This window comes from Seriola lalandi, unplaced genomic scaffold, assembly GCF_002814215.2.
Source record: "Seriola lalandi dorsalis isolate HSWRI2012SDOR001 ecotype SW California unplaced genomic scaffold, Sedor1 jcf7180002054048, whole genome shotgun sequence".
In the NCBI taxonomy this organism is placed as follows: domain Eukaryota; kingdom Metazoa; phylum Chordata; class Actinopteri; order Carangiformes; family Carangidae; genus Seriola; species Seriola lalandi.
Window position 1 is genome coordinate 371,825 of NW_019524601.1, and position 15,450 is coordinate 387,274.

Below are 15,450 nucleotides of genomic sequence, written 5' to 3' on the forward strand. Positions count from 1 at the left end.
CACTTTACAGGTGTTTTATTAACCATCTTAGATTACAACAAACTCCGCAACAATGTCAATTTTTCCAGAAATAAAATCTGAATTGAATGACGTATGCTCGTCGGAAGAAGATGAAGGGAAGAAGCCTCGATACTTAAGCACACACCCCAACTAACATGTAGACAAAGCAGCTAACAAAGGTGCACTGTGCAGGTCAGGAAAATGTTTATGTGTTGCTCAGCAACAGTGCAGTACCAGTTGCGGAACTATTTGTGTTGGCGTTGCCAAATGATGAAATAAACAAACAAATCATAGTCTGATGTTGCGTATTTAACTAACATGGCGCTCGTAGAACTGCTGTATAAAAGCTGTGATTGTGATCCGGTTGTTGGTACGAGGCCGTAGCCCTAATACCAGAGACAGCCGTGCTGATGTTCAGTACAACATCACTACCCAACCATCCCTACCCTTTATATATACATATATACATATATATATATATACATATACATATATATACATATATATACATATATATATATATATATACATATACATATATATACATACATTATATATATATATATATATATATATATATATATATCACTTTCATCACAGCCACATGCACAACTCTTTTGCTACATTCTTCATTTCATATTTCCATGCTCATCACTGCTGCAAAAATAGCACAGCACTGAGGTAGGGAAGGGGGGGTGACAATGAAATGGTGTCTGTTTGTGTGTGTGTGTGTGTTTGTGTGTTTGTGTGTTTGTGTGTTTGTGTGTGTGTGTGTGTGTGTGTGTGTGTGTGTGAGAGAGAGATTTGGGGATGGGGGTTGGGGGTGGGGGTGTAGTTGCTGGAGGACAGGGACATGATGATGATGAATTTGAAGTACGATTTCCACTAAACAAGACAGCTAATGTGTGACCTTTGCTTTGCCCTAATCATGGCTCTCATCACACGACCATGCAGGCCAGTCCAAACACACATACACACACACAGTTCTCATCACACTCTCAGAGGTGCCCAGGGCATAAATGATTAGCCAGATGAGAGGAGCACGGCCTGTTAGCGGCTAATCACCCTCTCACTCTCCACTATCACAAAAATTAAATCATACTTCTGTTTCTTTCTCACACACTTTTCCCCTTTAATTCTTTGACTCAAGTTGTCTTCTGCTCATTCTCTTTGCAAACTCCACTTTTAGATTAGTTCTATGTGAAGGTGAGTTCTATTTCATTACAAATACAGGCCACTTATTTATCATGAAAAAATTGGTTCTTGGTATTCTTCTTCCTCACTTCGAGTCTGTCTTTCAACCTCTGTCAATATTCCTCTGATTTCTTCCTCCCCTCATTCAAACAAGTTCTCTCTTTCATCTCCTCCCATCTCTCTCTCTCTCTCTTTTCCCCTGTGAATAAAAAGACAAATCTTTACTTTCTCTCCCCCTCCTTCTCTCTCATTTATCAACGCCATCTCTTTAATCCATCTTTCTGTCTCCAGCCCCAGGATCCTGCTGTGTTTGGCCCTGATTCAATGCTGGTGGAGAGCTCTAAACACTACCTGAAGATACGTTACACACTTCTGCCTTACCTCTACACGCTCTTCTACAAAGCCCACACCACAGGGGATACTGTTGTACGTCCAGTCATGCATGAGTAAGTCATTTTAAAAATATTGGTAGTGTACTGCCAGGCCCTCTCAACACCAGTTCAGTCATAACAAGTGGTTGTACAGTACGATATGGCAGAAAAGGCTCTGCTGCATACATGAATGTTAATCTTAGTTGAATCAACAATGCAAAATATCATATAGGAGGAGGTTGGCTTGAGCGTAATGAGCAATGTAACAGTGATAAGTGATAGGTTGTACAATCCACCCTAATGCCCCTGCATGAATATGATTGGACATTACTAGCTGCCCAGCTGTGAATTAATCAATCACTGTAAGGCATCCAGCAAACAGGTGTTACCAGCTAATACAAGCACAACTTCAGTGCTCAGCCTGAACTAAGGCTGTGCTTCAGCTCAGTCAGAGAAACTTTCATCGAGGCTTTGACTGTTCATTGCAAATATACAGTTAGATTTGGTGGTGAAAGCTCTACTGTTTGAGGGAGGTGCGACGAGGTTTCTGCTGAGAAAGCTAATACTCCAAAATAAAATTATTATGCTTAATACGTTTTAGCGGGGAGTGCATGAGCCCCCCAAAAACATCAGAGTCACTGTGATCCACCATCCTGAATCCCCTTCACATCTGAGAGGAGCTCAGACAACATCCTGGCTTCCCTCAGATGAATATGTTGCAGAATACTAACAGTATCCTGATTCAATATTCTACATTCTCATGTAACTGAACTATGTGAAGCAACATGTTGCACTTCCCCTTGAACGCTTGGTAAAAAACTCTCCTCTCATCTGTGAAGTAGCTAAGACTGTACACTTCAAATGCACATTTACAGATACTAACGGTTATCTCGATACAAAGGAAATAGTCTATGTTCCTAGACAGGATAAAGAAACAAATTCCTCTCATTCAATACAGGCCTCCTCTCTAATCACATTACATTAGCAATGAGCAGGAGTCAAGGTATAGATTGCATTATATGAGGAAAAATAAACCAAAGTTTGAGGAAAGTATTCTCTAGTGAGCTGCTAAACAGCATGCATGAGATAGCAAGGTAATAGACAACAAAAACAACTGATAACTGCCAGGGGAAAATGTTCCCAAAACCAATTCACCCAATACTGGAATATTCAAATTAGCACTTTGGACATTAGCAATAAGGCTGAAGAGATTGATAATACCAATGCAAATGAGAACACATACATTGCAAGTGAAAAGATTGCAAATTGAAAACGGAGAATTCAAATTCAACAGCATAGGAAGCTCAGCACACAGCAGTACAATACCAGCAAGCAAGCAGAAGCCGTGAATGCTAATAATTCATGCTCATCACAAATTGAATGTTGAACAGAAACAGCACAGCAGCCAGGTTAAACCGAGAAGCAGCCAACAACAATGCGGACACAGCTAGCTCACTGGCATCGCCCAGCAAACACAATCCGTATCAAGCCAAAACACGTTTGCGTGTAGCCAGCAATGAATGTAAACACAAGCAGCAGCAGTAACAGGTACTTAGCTTGTAACGTGGCGAGTCGAAATACGGTGGATGGTGAAGGCCCCTGGCGGAGTTGGTCGCGGTTCCACAGCAAACAGGAAAACTTCTGTCCTGACATCTGTATGGACAGGAGGTTGACAACCAGCCGATGTCGCGCGGCACACAGTGTCTATATTCTCCTTCTTCTCCTCTAGCAGTCCATAACGACAAACACAGTCTGGCTCAGGTCAAATCAAAATTCACGAGTGACACTTCGTCTTCCTCTTCTTCTTTGGTGTTTGGTGTTGCAGAGTGACATTTGCTCACAGTCATGTCAAGTCTCAGGTTGTAATGTCCGCGTTGTACACCTGCGTGGGTTTGATTGGACGTTACAGCTTTTAATGAACCAATTGCTGTGAAGCTTGAAGTCAAGTAAATTTTTTATTTAGGCCCCAAATCAAAACAAGAGGTATCTCATTGATCTGCGGACTGCGGTCAGGACCCCGGACGTAAAACCCATAAAGTTCTGAGAATTGTTCAATTTTGACGCAGCTTGAATCGGCGCCACTTTTTTAGCCTTTATGGCACTGGTCACGTGACGCTAAATAGACAATCGTTGCTACTGGATTCAGTTGGTGAGATACACACGTCGAGAGATGACGTCGGACAAATACCTGATTGAAGAATGAAAGAAAAAAAGGAGACGTTCAAGCTGTTAAGATTTGTTGAGATTGTTTATTATAAAAATGGTTAAGACTGTTGGGAGTTAACCATAAGGAAGAAAAATGGAAAGTCAAGCTAAAATTTTTATTTCATTTTTTAAATTATTATTTTATAATAATTATATATACATATAGAAATGACATATACATATAGCATATTTGAATGTATTATCTGTATTATAATATTCGTAATAATAATAATATTAGTAGCTGTTGTAGGTGGTTTTGTCACAGATCCAGACTCTACAGCTCTGGAGGCAGGAAGACCTGCAGAGAGCAACAGGGGGAAAGACAGAGGAGGAGAGAGGGGAGAAAGCGCAATAATGAGAGAGAGGGATAGAAGGAGGGGACAGGAGGGAGAAGAAGGGAGAGAGAAGGGGAGAAGAGAGACAGGCATACAGCCTGGGTGTTCATGTGGTTGAGGAAGTTGTAGAATAAGGCAGTGTTTTTCAGAAAGTTTACAGTGATCTCGTCAGCAGGACAACATGGACTATACTGCATTTACTGGGTTTAACTGATTTATTGAGACTGACGCTGACCCGCCGGTGGTTGAATGGTAACAGGTACAAAGCCTGAAGTTGTGAAAGAATAAGGAGCTAACTGAAAGTTAAAGCGTAAAGCTGAGTTTTAAGTTTGGATTTGAAGGCCTCAGTGGTGTCAGTCTGATGTCAGCAGGAGGGATGTTCCAGAGGAAGGGGGCCTGACAGGAAAAGGCTCTCCAGCAAGGAGATGTGTTTTTAACTCTGGGGACAGACAGGAACTCTAATTTCTGGGAACTGAGAGCACGGGATGGAAAATAAGACTTAAACAGATCAGACAGGTATGAAGGAGCAAGCCCATTTAGAAGTTTGTACATCATTAAAAGTGCCTTTAAAGTCTGATCCAACACGTACAGGGGGCTAATGAAGGGAAGATAAAGTTGGTGTAATATGGTCAAATTTTTATGTTAAGTTAAAATTCTAGCTGCAGCATTCTGAACGAAATGAAGATGAAATTTTTGAAAATCTTTACAGTAACATAAAAAAGTACAATGAATAAAGTTACACATACTTATACATTGCCCCAAAGTTTGTCATAGAACAGTGGCAATAAGGTATTTACTGACTTAGCAAAGTAGCACATTCTGGTTTTACACAATGAATCTAAATTATGTTTTGGTTACCCAGAACACTATGAGAAATATATCTGATTGATTCTGCACTCTTCTCTGTCATTCCCAAGGTTCTACTCTGACAGCGCCACCTGGACAGTGGACCACCAGTTCCTCTGGGGAAAACACCTGCTCATCACACCTGTACTGGACCCGGTTAGCCAACACACAAACAAAACATCCCAGAATACACATACATACATGTTTTAACATGCCTTGGTCCTTCAAATACACATGCTCCTATGCACTGTTTCATGTTTAGACACAGGACCGATTGTATACAGAACATAAAGGAAGGTGCATGTAGTGCATAGAGAAATGTGTTTTGCAGATGATGCAGCAGAGTTACTCTCACACACACTCTCACACACTCAGTCAGTCAGACACACACACACACAAACACACACACACACACACACACACACACACATTGACCTCCACTGGGAAAACATGACATGGGATTTTCTTTGTTGCCCTCCCCTCCTCTCATCCCTCTTTCTTCTCTCTTTCATATCCTCTCTCTTTTCTCTCATCTCTAATGAGAGCACTGACCTCATTACTAGCAGATTAGAAGTGTAGATAGAAGTGTGTATGCGATGCGTGTGTTTGTGCATGTTTGTCTGAGTACGTGTGTGTATATGCGTGCACCTGTGTGTGTATGTGAAAGTGTGCGTGCCTGTACGTGCATGAGTATGCGTGCATGAGTATGCGTGCATATGCAGCGATTGCGGTCATGTCAAAGTGGCCTGATTAATAAGCAATTTAGCATGGCCTCTCGTGAATTACAGAATAGTGGAAAGCGAATTGGATTCATAGTGGGGCTAAGGATAAAGTAACTTCACTAAGTGTGATTGTGGAAAAGTTTCTAATACGAAAAGTGGAGGGTTTATGTTTGTAGCGCCTCAGGGTCTGAGATGTCCAGGGGGCAGAGAGGAAGGGCCTTAAGGTTACTGAGCAGGTTGCTATTTTTCCTGAATCACAAAGACAAACAAGACAAACGCATCAGTGCATCTACTTTGGGCCCTTTCAAGGCCAGAGGCAGAGCTCAAGTGTAGTGTAGTTGGAAACAGGAGAGGATAAAAATAATTCCATTATCAGTGAATGTGTTAGGGGCTGGCATCAATTATGACCAACTGCTCATTTTCTTTCTCTTTAAAAGCAATGTTCCTTGTGTCAAAGTGCCCTGATAATTGAATAGAATCAGATGTTTGCAGTAGAATTGCACCTCCAAGGAGGAAAATTATGACCCTGCTTGTGATGGTGCAGAAATTGTCATGAATGAATTACAGTAGATCAAACATTTGCTTGCCATGTAGCGCTGGTCTGGGTTCTTGGGGGGCATGGATGCATTCAGCCAAACATTTCTCAAGTAATCCATCACGGTGCATTCTGACAGCTCTATGTTCGCGTTCACACTACAATCACATGTAGAGCTGGAATTAAAAAAAAAAACATAAACAATTTTTTTTCTCTCTGCTTGAAGGAGTTCAAATTTAAAATCAAGCCAGCCAACACATCATTCACAAACAGAGTTTGTAAGCTTTTGAGTAACATTTGTTCACATGCCCAGATCTGGGGTTTAACCAAACCCAAGCTAAACTCCAAAGATGCACCATGCTGCTTGATCAATATTGACAAGACCCCATACTGAACCTCCCCTCCCATTTCTGCATACTAAAGATCATAGCAGGCAGAAAAATATCAAATAGGTAAAAGTTAGCAACCAAAAAGACTTCATCTAATAAAAATGCCACATTAATTGCATAATAAAGTCAATATAGCCATGACTGATGCACCGTTACCCATCGACCCATAGTGTTGATGTGGTTTGGAGCCATTAAACATGTCGCACTGTTTTTCTGACATGAAAATCATCTGCTGTAGAAAAGTAACACAGCGCAGTGTCGCACACTGGCGTAAGCTTTTGAAGCATTTTGGTCGTCTGCTACACCACTTGAAAAGGATCCTATCTGAGTGACAGCTCTGATGTGACTGAATATACATCTTTTGTGGTGGCAGAGTGATGCTGAGCCGTGGTGCCATGGTTTAAGCAGGGGAGAGGGCAGGCACTCAGAGTGCCGGCTATCTTTTACAGATGCATCAGGCTGTGAAGGGCCACATGAAGAGATAGTGTCAGTTACTTGAGTAGGGTCACAGGCTGATCTTTAACAACCGTTGACATCCTACCTTCACTTTCCTTTTTCATTATGCTCATGTCTCTCTGTCTCTCTTTATTTATCGCTCTGTCCGCCTGCCTCTCCCTTTCTCTAATGATGCTCTTGCTCTATCATTCAGATCAGTCGACGCTTTAACCTTGATCTCTGTGATAAACCGGGGAGATCTCCTGCACTCTTTCTCTGTCATCCCCTCTGGTCTTCATCCATGCTTCCACTCTTCCTCCTCTTGCCCATTACTCCCTTTTCTTTTTAGCTTATCCTTTCATCACACGTTGGCTCCCTTATCTAATCTGCATTCTCTTAATCAGCTGCTGTCAAATCACCCTTGTGATCCCGTTTCATTTCATCCCATCCCTCTTTCACCCTCGCTCTCTCTCCCTCTCTCTGTCTCTTTGCCTCTCTCTGCCCCTCTCATATGCCTCAGCTACCATCTGATCATTCTGCCAGTATGAATCTTAGGCCCACCTGATCAAATCTTACCTTATGGCTAACTGAGCTTCAGTACTCTAAATGAGGATACAGGCCTCGTGCCTTGTCCCTCTCAATCACAGTTAGCAGCCATGCTAAGTCCTGCAGTCCCTTCCCATTAGTCAGCAGGGTGAGTGATAGGCGCCGCGAGCAAATCAGACACCAGAAAACGAGGAATGGGGGGGCGCATCCATTTCCCCGGGCTGTCATCCCACAGGCTGTGCAGCCGCTGTGACAGGTGATCTGCAAATGTGGCCCCTAAAGAGGACATTAAGTCATTTAATTTAGTTAGCAGACTATTATAACATATATCATATCTTACCCTTTTTAGTTTTTCATGTTTTTGGTGTCCAAATTTGCTCTTACTTGCCTCTGTTTAATTATCGTGTCTTCCTGTCACCCCTATTTCTTCCTCCTAATGACAGGCCTCAGAGGGCCACAGAATAGGACAGGCAGCTGAAGAGAGAGAAATAGGAGGGGAGATGTTTGTGTCATCATGGCTGCCTTTGACAGACAGCCTTGGCCTACACAGCTGACATAGTGTATTTCACAATTTGTGTTTTTTTTTTTTTGTTTTGTTTTTTTTTTCTTTTTGAGAAGGACCTGTAGTTGGTTCTTTCTTTTGCTGTGCTCTCTGTGTTTATCTCCCTCTCTCCCTCTGTTCTGCCCTGTCAGAGGGAGCAGGGAAGTGACAACGCTATCAAAGGCTTGGCGCTCTTCTATTGATTGCTCCTGTCTGTCCGCCACCTTAAGCCATCAAAGCCTGTCACCTATCAGTCGTCGCTTGATGCTGTCTTTTCCATCATCTGTTGCATCATAGCACCATGGACCGAAATGTCACCGGGGCTTTGTGGAAACTTTATATCAGATGATAGGCAGTTTTAAAATCACTTTCTTTGATGGGAACATTTTATCTTTTTTTTATTTATTATTAAGTTGCAGTGATTTATAGCAGCGAGAAATATCCATGTTTTCCTTTGTTGGGTATGTAGCTTTTTTCCTCATGTTCAGTCTGGTAAGATTAGCTAACGCAGGTGTTACTGAATGCAACTACAACTCTAACACTAGGCATGCCATCACACAGAACACAAAGCTGACAACTTTTTGACGTCTGCACCACAAATCAGAGCCATAATCTGGCTGCACTTAATGGCAAAAACAAATAATTTAAATCATTGTTCTTGTTTTCTGCAGGGTGTGGACACGGTGGAGGCATATGTACCAGATGCTGTGTGGTATGACTATGAGACGGTAAGATCACTGCATCTGGTAAAATCACTGTTATTATACACATTTTATACACTTTCAGTTTAGTTTGTGAAATTTCTTATTTTCTCCTATATATAAAAAAGATGAAAAAGGCATCAATGAATAGCTTTTTTTCATGTCATGATGGCCTTAAAATTGGATTTATACTTTAATTACACAACATACATGGGTGTTTCTTATATTTTTCCGTTCCCATTTACAGACATTAACGAGACAGAAAATGAAAAATATTTCAGTATTATGCAGTCTGATTTAAAACTACATGGCATTAAATAATAAAAAAAAAATATAGTGAATAAATCTCTCTGATACAGTCTTAGGAAACTAAACATCATAGGCTAAACAGAGGTTATTGTATTAGATTGTGCAGGTGCACCTGAATTAATTGGCAACATAAATGTACAGCGCTCAACAATAATGATTGCACAGGTGCTTATCAGTACTGTGTTACATTAGTGGAATTAACACGTACACAAAGAGCATGTATCACATGAAAGTCTTTGCCTCGAGTTCTTTGTTTGAGACTGAGAGACGAGAGCGATAAGACAGAGCGAGAGAGAGGACAAAGATACAGTGAAAGAGGGGACAGGGAAGAGAGGAGAGAGACTATCTCTCTGACAGAGAGATAAAAGAGGTGTTGAGTTCCTTTGGGACCTTATTTGGGCGTCACAGTGGCGATGTAAAGCGCCCACTGATCAGATGAACGATTAGATTGGCTGTCTTGCCGCCAGCCCCTTGTCCCGGTTGGTCCCCTGTGATTATCTGGGTAGGAGGATGGAAGGGTTGTGGGGGGGGGTATTGATGTAGTGAAAATGACCATGAAAAACAAGTTACAGAGGAAAGAAATAAAGGAAAAAACAAAGGAGTGAAAACAGACGGGATGGGAGTTGGATGAAGAGAAAGTAAGGAAAGAAGGAGAGTATAAGATGGGAGAGAGAGGAAAAGAAGGGACGAGAGAGGATATGAGAAGAATAAAAAAGGAGGGCTGACAATTACCTAAAGAGGAGGAGGAAGATGGGAAGTTTGGACCAGTAGGAATAAGGAGAAGAAGAGAAGACAAGGCAAGAGAAGACCTCCTTAAGGCAGACAATGAGGGGGTGATAAGATCTGAAATTGCTTATAGTCGCTCCACTAACTCCAGCCCACACACACGCCCATACTCTACTGTACCGCACACAATGGTGCACGCACTCACACACACACATGCACACACACACACACACACACACACACACACACACACACCCTCAATGGGAATGGAGCAAAATGGGATAAAAAAAGAATTAGAGCACCACAAGAGAGAATAACAGGACGTGGAGAGGGAAGTAGGTAGAAGGAGAATGAGAGGAGATGGAGAGAAGAGAGTTTTAAATTATTTTAGGCTGGTCTGAGGATTCAGTCCTCGGGGGATCAGAAATTAACTCTGCTCTATCTGGGCCCTCAGAGAAATGAGTGGAAGAGGCACAGAGAAAGAGAGACACAGAGCGAGAGAGAAAGATGTGGAGCCGTTTCTCTGCTCTTCGAATGGTTCTTAGCCAAACAGCACAGTCACACATTATATTATTAGAATGTCAAAAATGACACATTTCATATGCTTCTCAAGTGACTCGATCACAGCTTTTTTCCAAGAGTTTTTCACATTTTTCAGACTTTCAACCAGACACCCCTATTTTTGTGCACAAGCCCAACCAAAAATAATGTACCCAAAATAAAAAAGGTTTACAGCTCTTCAACCCTTTTGATTACAGTCATAACCTGTGTTTCATTTGGTAGGTAACTTTCGCAACCAAAAAGCCTTTCACAAATAGAATTGGGAGATTTAGAGCTTTCAAACAATGTACAATTTCTTGAGGTTGTGAGTCCAGTACACAATACTTATGCACATTATTTAGTGAGCTTATGCATTGAAACTTTAGGCTTGAACTTCAGGTTCAAGTATCTGCTATTTTCAAGAGTGGGATTTATTGCTGAGGGGTCCCAAAGTCATCATTAACTATAGGTTAACTTTGCTATTGTAAACTCTAGAGTTAATATAATATTCTGTATTGAAGGTTGAACAGTTTGACTTCAAAGTGGCTTTGGACCTATTAAATATGGTAGCAGGTTTGCAGACTCTAGACTGCAGATCCATTCACACAAACAGCAAACACAGGTTCTCTCTGCTTCTCTGCTTCTCTGCGTCTCTGCTTCTCTGCTTCGGGGGCCTCAGAAAAAAAAAAGAAGAAGCCAAACTTCATTGTCGACATGGCAATTTCACGCAAGCCCAAAGCTAGTATTTTCCAACCCAGGCTTGTTGCTAAGTTGTGGCCACTGCCTTAAACTTGAAGGGGGTGTGAGGAATGAATTGTATGTGAGTTCATAGATTCTGCTGTTTTACCAATCAGATGGAACGACTGCGACACCGCAGAACAAAGGTTAATATGTATCTACCAGCTGACAAGCTTGGTTTACACATCAGAGGTGGTGCGGTCCTCCCTACACAAAGACCTGATGTCACCACAACATACAGGTACGCACACACACACACACACACACACACACACACACACACACACACAGAGTTATCACCTGAATATGTTCAACAAGCTTTAACAAACAGTAATTACCAAAACTGAGTCTTCTGTTATATTCACATGCACGTGTTTGCACAGATGTGTTCAGTAGCCATTTGATTCATTGAATTCTAGTCGGCGAAACCCCATGGGCTTGATCGTTGCTCTTGATGACAACAACCAGGCAGCTGGGGAGCTATTTTGGGATGATGGAGATTCCCGAGGTATTGTTGCATTTCTCAGTTCGTGCCTGTTTGTGTGGTATGTGTGTGTGTGTGTGTGTGTGTGTGTGTGTGTGTGTGTGTGTGTGTGTGTGTGTGTGCAAATGCGTCAGTTAGTGTGAGACGGGATCATCTGCATCTTGTTATTACTACTCATTACAGGCGTTCTTTTATGAGCATCAAACGGAAGCTCTTATCTTGTCAAACACAAAGAATCACGAGTCGCGGTGGCTGTTCAAACGTTCTCGGTCAGCTCACACACTTCAACATGTGACTGTGTTTCAGGTGTCAAACTCAGGTGACAATCATTAACATCTGCTCTTCCACTTTTTTTTTTTACAGAAACAGTTAAAACAGGCAACTACGTCCACTATACATTCTCTGTTGTCTATGTAAGTTTTCCCTCACATCTACACCATCTTTCAAATCCTGCACACATATTCCTTCTGATCTGAATTCAAGTTCGAAGTTCAAAACCACCAGAGACTTTCCACTTCCCCAGTCCAATACTCCACAAGCATGATTGATCCATGTTATGCTGCAGAAGCTTTGTTGGATCAAGTACCCCATGTTCCTGCTTCACACAGCACTGAGGATTGCCTTGCATGTTTAATGTATGCCAGTGATGTTCTTCCTGTACATTAGCATTACCCTGGGGTGCAGGGTTTACAGACAGGAAATCTATCAGAACATCTGTTTGACTGATGGACATGAGTTTGGGGAGTTTATAAGCTGGTTGCTTCACATGCACTGTGACTGTAACGTACATTGGGGTAGACTAAATATATATCAATCTTTCCCTCTAATTCTTCAAAACATCAGAAAAGAAAAAAAGTGTAACATGTTGCAGAATGAAAATCAAGCAATAATAATTTGAGAGAATCCAATTACTTTAATGCATTCAAATTAGGCACATAATTGTTTTTGCTCTGCCTTATAGGGAGCACTGACAATGCAGGTGACCAACGCCGGCTACAAGGAGCCAAACAACCTGAAGTTTGAGAACATCACAGTCCTCGGGGTGCCTTTTTCTCCTCTGTCTGTCTCTGTGACCCACGTTGGCGCTGGAGCAGCTGGAAACTCTACCACAGAGCTGCCGAACGCCAACATAAAGTATGATGCAGCCAAGGAGGTAAACACACACTTGCTCATAGACATTTCAATGCACAGATGCAATAAATAAATAAATAAAAGGCATAGGAGGCATATTACAGGTCATATAACTTTAAAACTGAGTGAATCTTTATTTTTATGTTAACAATGGAGTGTTGTTATATATAATTTGAAGGTTTTCACTAGTAATGAAGAGCCTGCAGATAGTTACGACTTGATTATGCTGGTACAGTACTGGGTTACACTCATTACCATATCCCACACACTCATTACCAGCACTAAACAGCAGCCGGGCAAAGTTGTTAAGGACTCAGATATTTCCCTCAGGAGTTGATGGAGACCAGTCCAGAGCGACACAGAGAGGGTGTATTAGACTTGCATTCATCAGCTGGCCAGAAACATGCCTCGAAAAAAAAATGCTAATGTTGCTCCCTGTGTGCTGAATGTGTTAATAGGCAACTGTTTGCTAACAAATTTGCTGTATCAACTTTAAGATATCAAATATTACAGCTTTATAAATAAATGACTACAATATATTCCATTCAGTTTCTTATATTTTTGGCTTTCAATCTGCATTCCTTAAGTTGATCACATTTAGGGAAGATAAATTGTAGGCGATAAGTGAAAGCAATCTATTGTTAGTGTGCTATATTGGTATTTTAGAATTCATAAATAATGGAATAATAAGCACTGCTTAGTCATTAAAAAAAAAAACTCTCATACATATAGAGAGGTCTAAAAGTCTGAGACCACTTTCCCATTCACTTGAAATGGAAAGTGGGCTCAGACTCCACTGTAAGTATTTCCATTTAGTCAGGGAAACCTTGCTGGACAGATGCAGGGTGGATGTGATCTGCAGTGGCTACCCCTGTAGGCATCTGCCATTTATTTCAATAAGATCAGAAATGAAACCATTACTGTACAGACCAAGGTTAGCCGCTAAGTGTAAGAAATGATAAGAATTTACATTAGGTGAGGATCCTAAAAGCTTTGTGTGCGTGTGTGCGTGAGTGTGTGTGAGTGAAAGAGAAATAAAGAGTGAGAAAGAATGACTAAGAGCAATGATTCTACAGTTGGCGCCCAGGGTTATGAGCAAAAAGCAAGAGTCTATAAAGTGTCGAGAGGTTCGGTTAAGTAATTCTAGAGAGATTTGCTTTGTGTGCGTGTGTATGTATGTGTATGTAGCTCTAGTTGTGCTTGTGTAGATCCTCAAGGTCTCTCTGGTCACACACACAAGCGTGCATTTATCAAATGACTCTCAGCGGTAATCATTTCCTGGGGGTGAAGGGTAAATGTGCTGTTAAACCTAAACTCTGGCTTGTCACGTCCATCAGTCTTTATATGCCTAGTCAGACTGGGCCTTGAATATAGCTCACAGCCGCCAAACATCATTAGTTCAATATACAGTCAAATAGAACAGTACTTTATAATACATGAGTCACACTGGCTCCCGGTATTTCAGTTCATTTTCTGAACCACGATTCCAAAATAAAAAAGGCCATGTAAAAAGACATATCCTTGATGTCCTCGCAACAGCTGAGGATGCATCAGATGCTGACCGCAGTGACTACAGCGAAGGGGGCTCCCCAAGATATGTTGTGAGAATGACTCATAATTCCCGGCAGAGGCTGTTGAAACAGCCAGGGAAATTAACAGCTGTGTCCTAATTGATAGCGCACGCAACGTCAAGCACACATTCTGTCTCAAGCCAGCATGTCTGTGCTTGCTTGCGTAAGGAGGTTGTTCACTACAAGATGACTTGGGAAGAACGTTACCACGGTGGCATCCTCGGATTTAATGACCCGGACCTTTTCTCCCCGTGCGCTTCGTCACATACACAGGTCCTGTTCCTGACCGGCCTCTCCCTGACCCTGGGGGAGACCTACCTGGTGCAGTGGGAACTGGTGCAAGAAGATTACCAGCGCTTTGACTGCCATCCAGAAGAGCATGCAGATGAAGCGAAGTGCAAGGCCAGAGGCTGCATCTGGAAGGTGAGGAGTGATTCTGATGATGTTCCCACGCGCTTCATGTATATACAAGATTACTTTATTTTGAAAATCCCTATGCTTTCCTTTCTTTCCCTACTCAGCCAAGCAGCACTGACAGTGTTCCATGGTGCTTCTATCCGAAAGACTATGGATACACTGTTACAGCAACCAAACCCACCGCCTCAGGCATGACAGTTGATATCACTCGGAACAAGAAGTACAGGAGCAGCGGTCGCCCAGACTCACCGGACATAGACAAGCTCCGTGTTGAGATCCGTTATCACAGCGGTGACATGCTGCAATTCAAGGTGCGCATTTATTTATTCATGCTAGTAAAGGTGCGCTCTCCTACATATCAGTGTTTGTGCTTCCCAGTATCTGTCCCTATGTTCCTTCTTTGACTGTTTTTCTTATCTTCGGTGCACTCATCCTGCTTGCCTGCTTCTCATAAACACACACACACACACACACACATTCACTGACATACACTAATATCACCTTCCCTGTCCAGATCTGGGACCCGGCCACAGATCGTTATGAGGTTCCAGTGCCGCTGTCGGTTCCTGCTGTTCCTGAGACTGATGAGAGCAAGAGGCTTTACAAGGTCCACATTAGCAACAGCCCATTCGGCATCCAGGTCATAAGGAAAAGCACAGGAACTAAGATGTGAGTACTTCAGTGATACAGCTGGTTCAGGTGGGCATAGGTTGT

General features: G+C 42.1%; 1 protein-coding gene across 1 annotated transcript in view; it reads left to right on the forward strand.

The window, feature by feature from the left end:
• Nucleotides 1–15,450, forward strand: part of si (sucrase-isomaltase) — a 64,161-nt gene that overhangs the window by 22,572 nt on the left and 26,139 nt on the right. Inside the window, exons 18-27 of the mRNA XM_023402980.2 lie at nucleotides 1,486–1,640; nucleotides 5,023–5,107; nucleotides 8,791–8,847; nucleotides 11,250–11,374; nucleotides 11,553–11,641; nucleotides 11,981–12,030; nucleotides 12,579–12,770; nucleotides 14,593–14,742; nucleotides 14,841–15,047; nucleotides 15,251–15,405. Coding sequence (XP_023258748.1) covers nucleotides 1,486–1,640; nucleotides 5,023–5,107; nucleotides 8,791–8,847; nucleotides 11,250–11,374; nucleotides 11,553–11,641; nucleotides 11,981–12,030; nucleotides 12,579–12,770; nucleotides 14,593–14,742; nucleotides 14,841–15,047; nucleotides 15,251–15,405 — 1,265 coding nt within the window. The remainder of the gene's footprint in view (nucleotides 1–1,485; nucleotides 1,641–5,022; nucleotides 5,108–8,790; nucleotides 8,848–11,249; nucleotides 11,375–11,552; nucleotides 11,642–11,980; nucleotides 12,031–12,578; nucleotides 12,771–14,592; nucleotides 14,743–14,840; nucleotides 15,048–15,250; nucleotides 15,406–15,450) is intronic.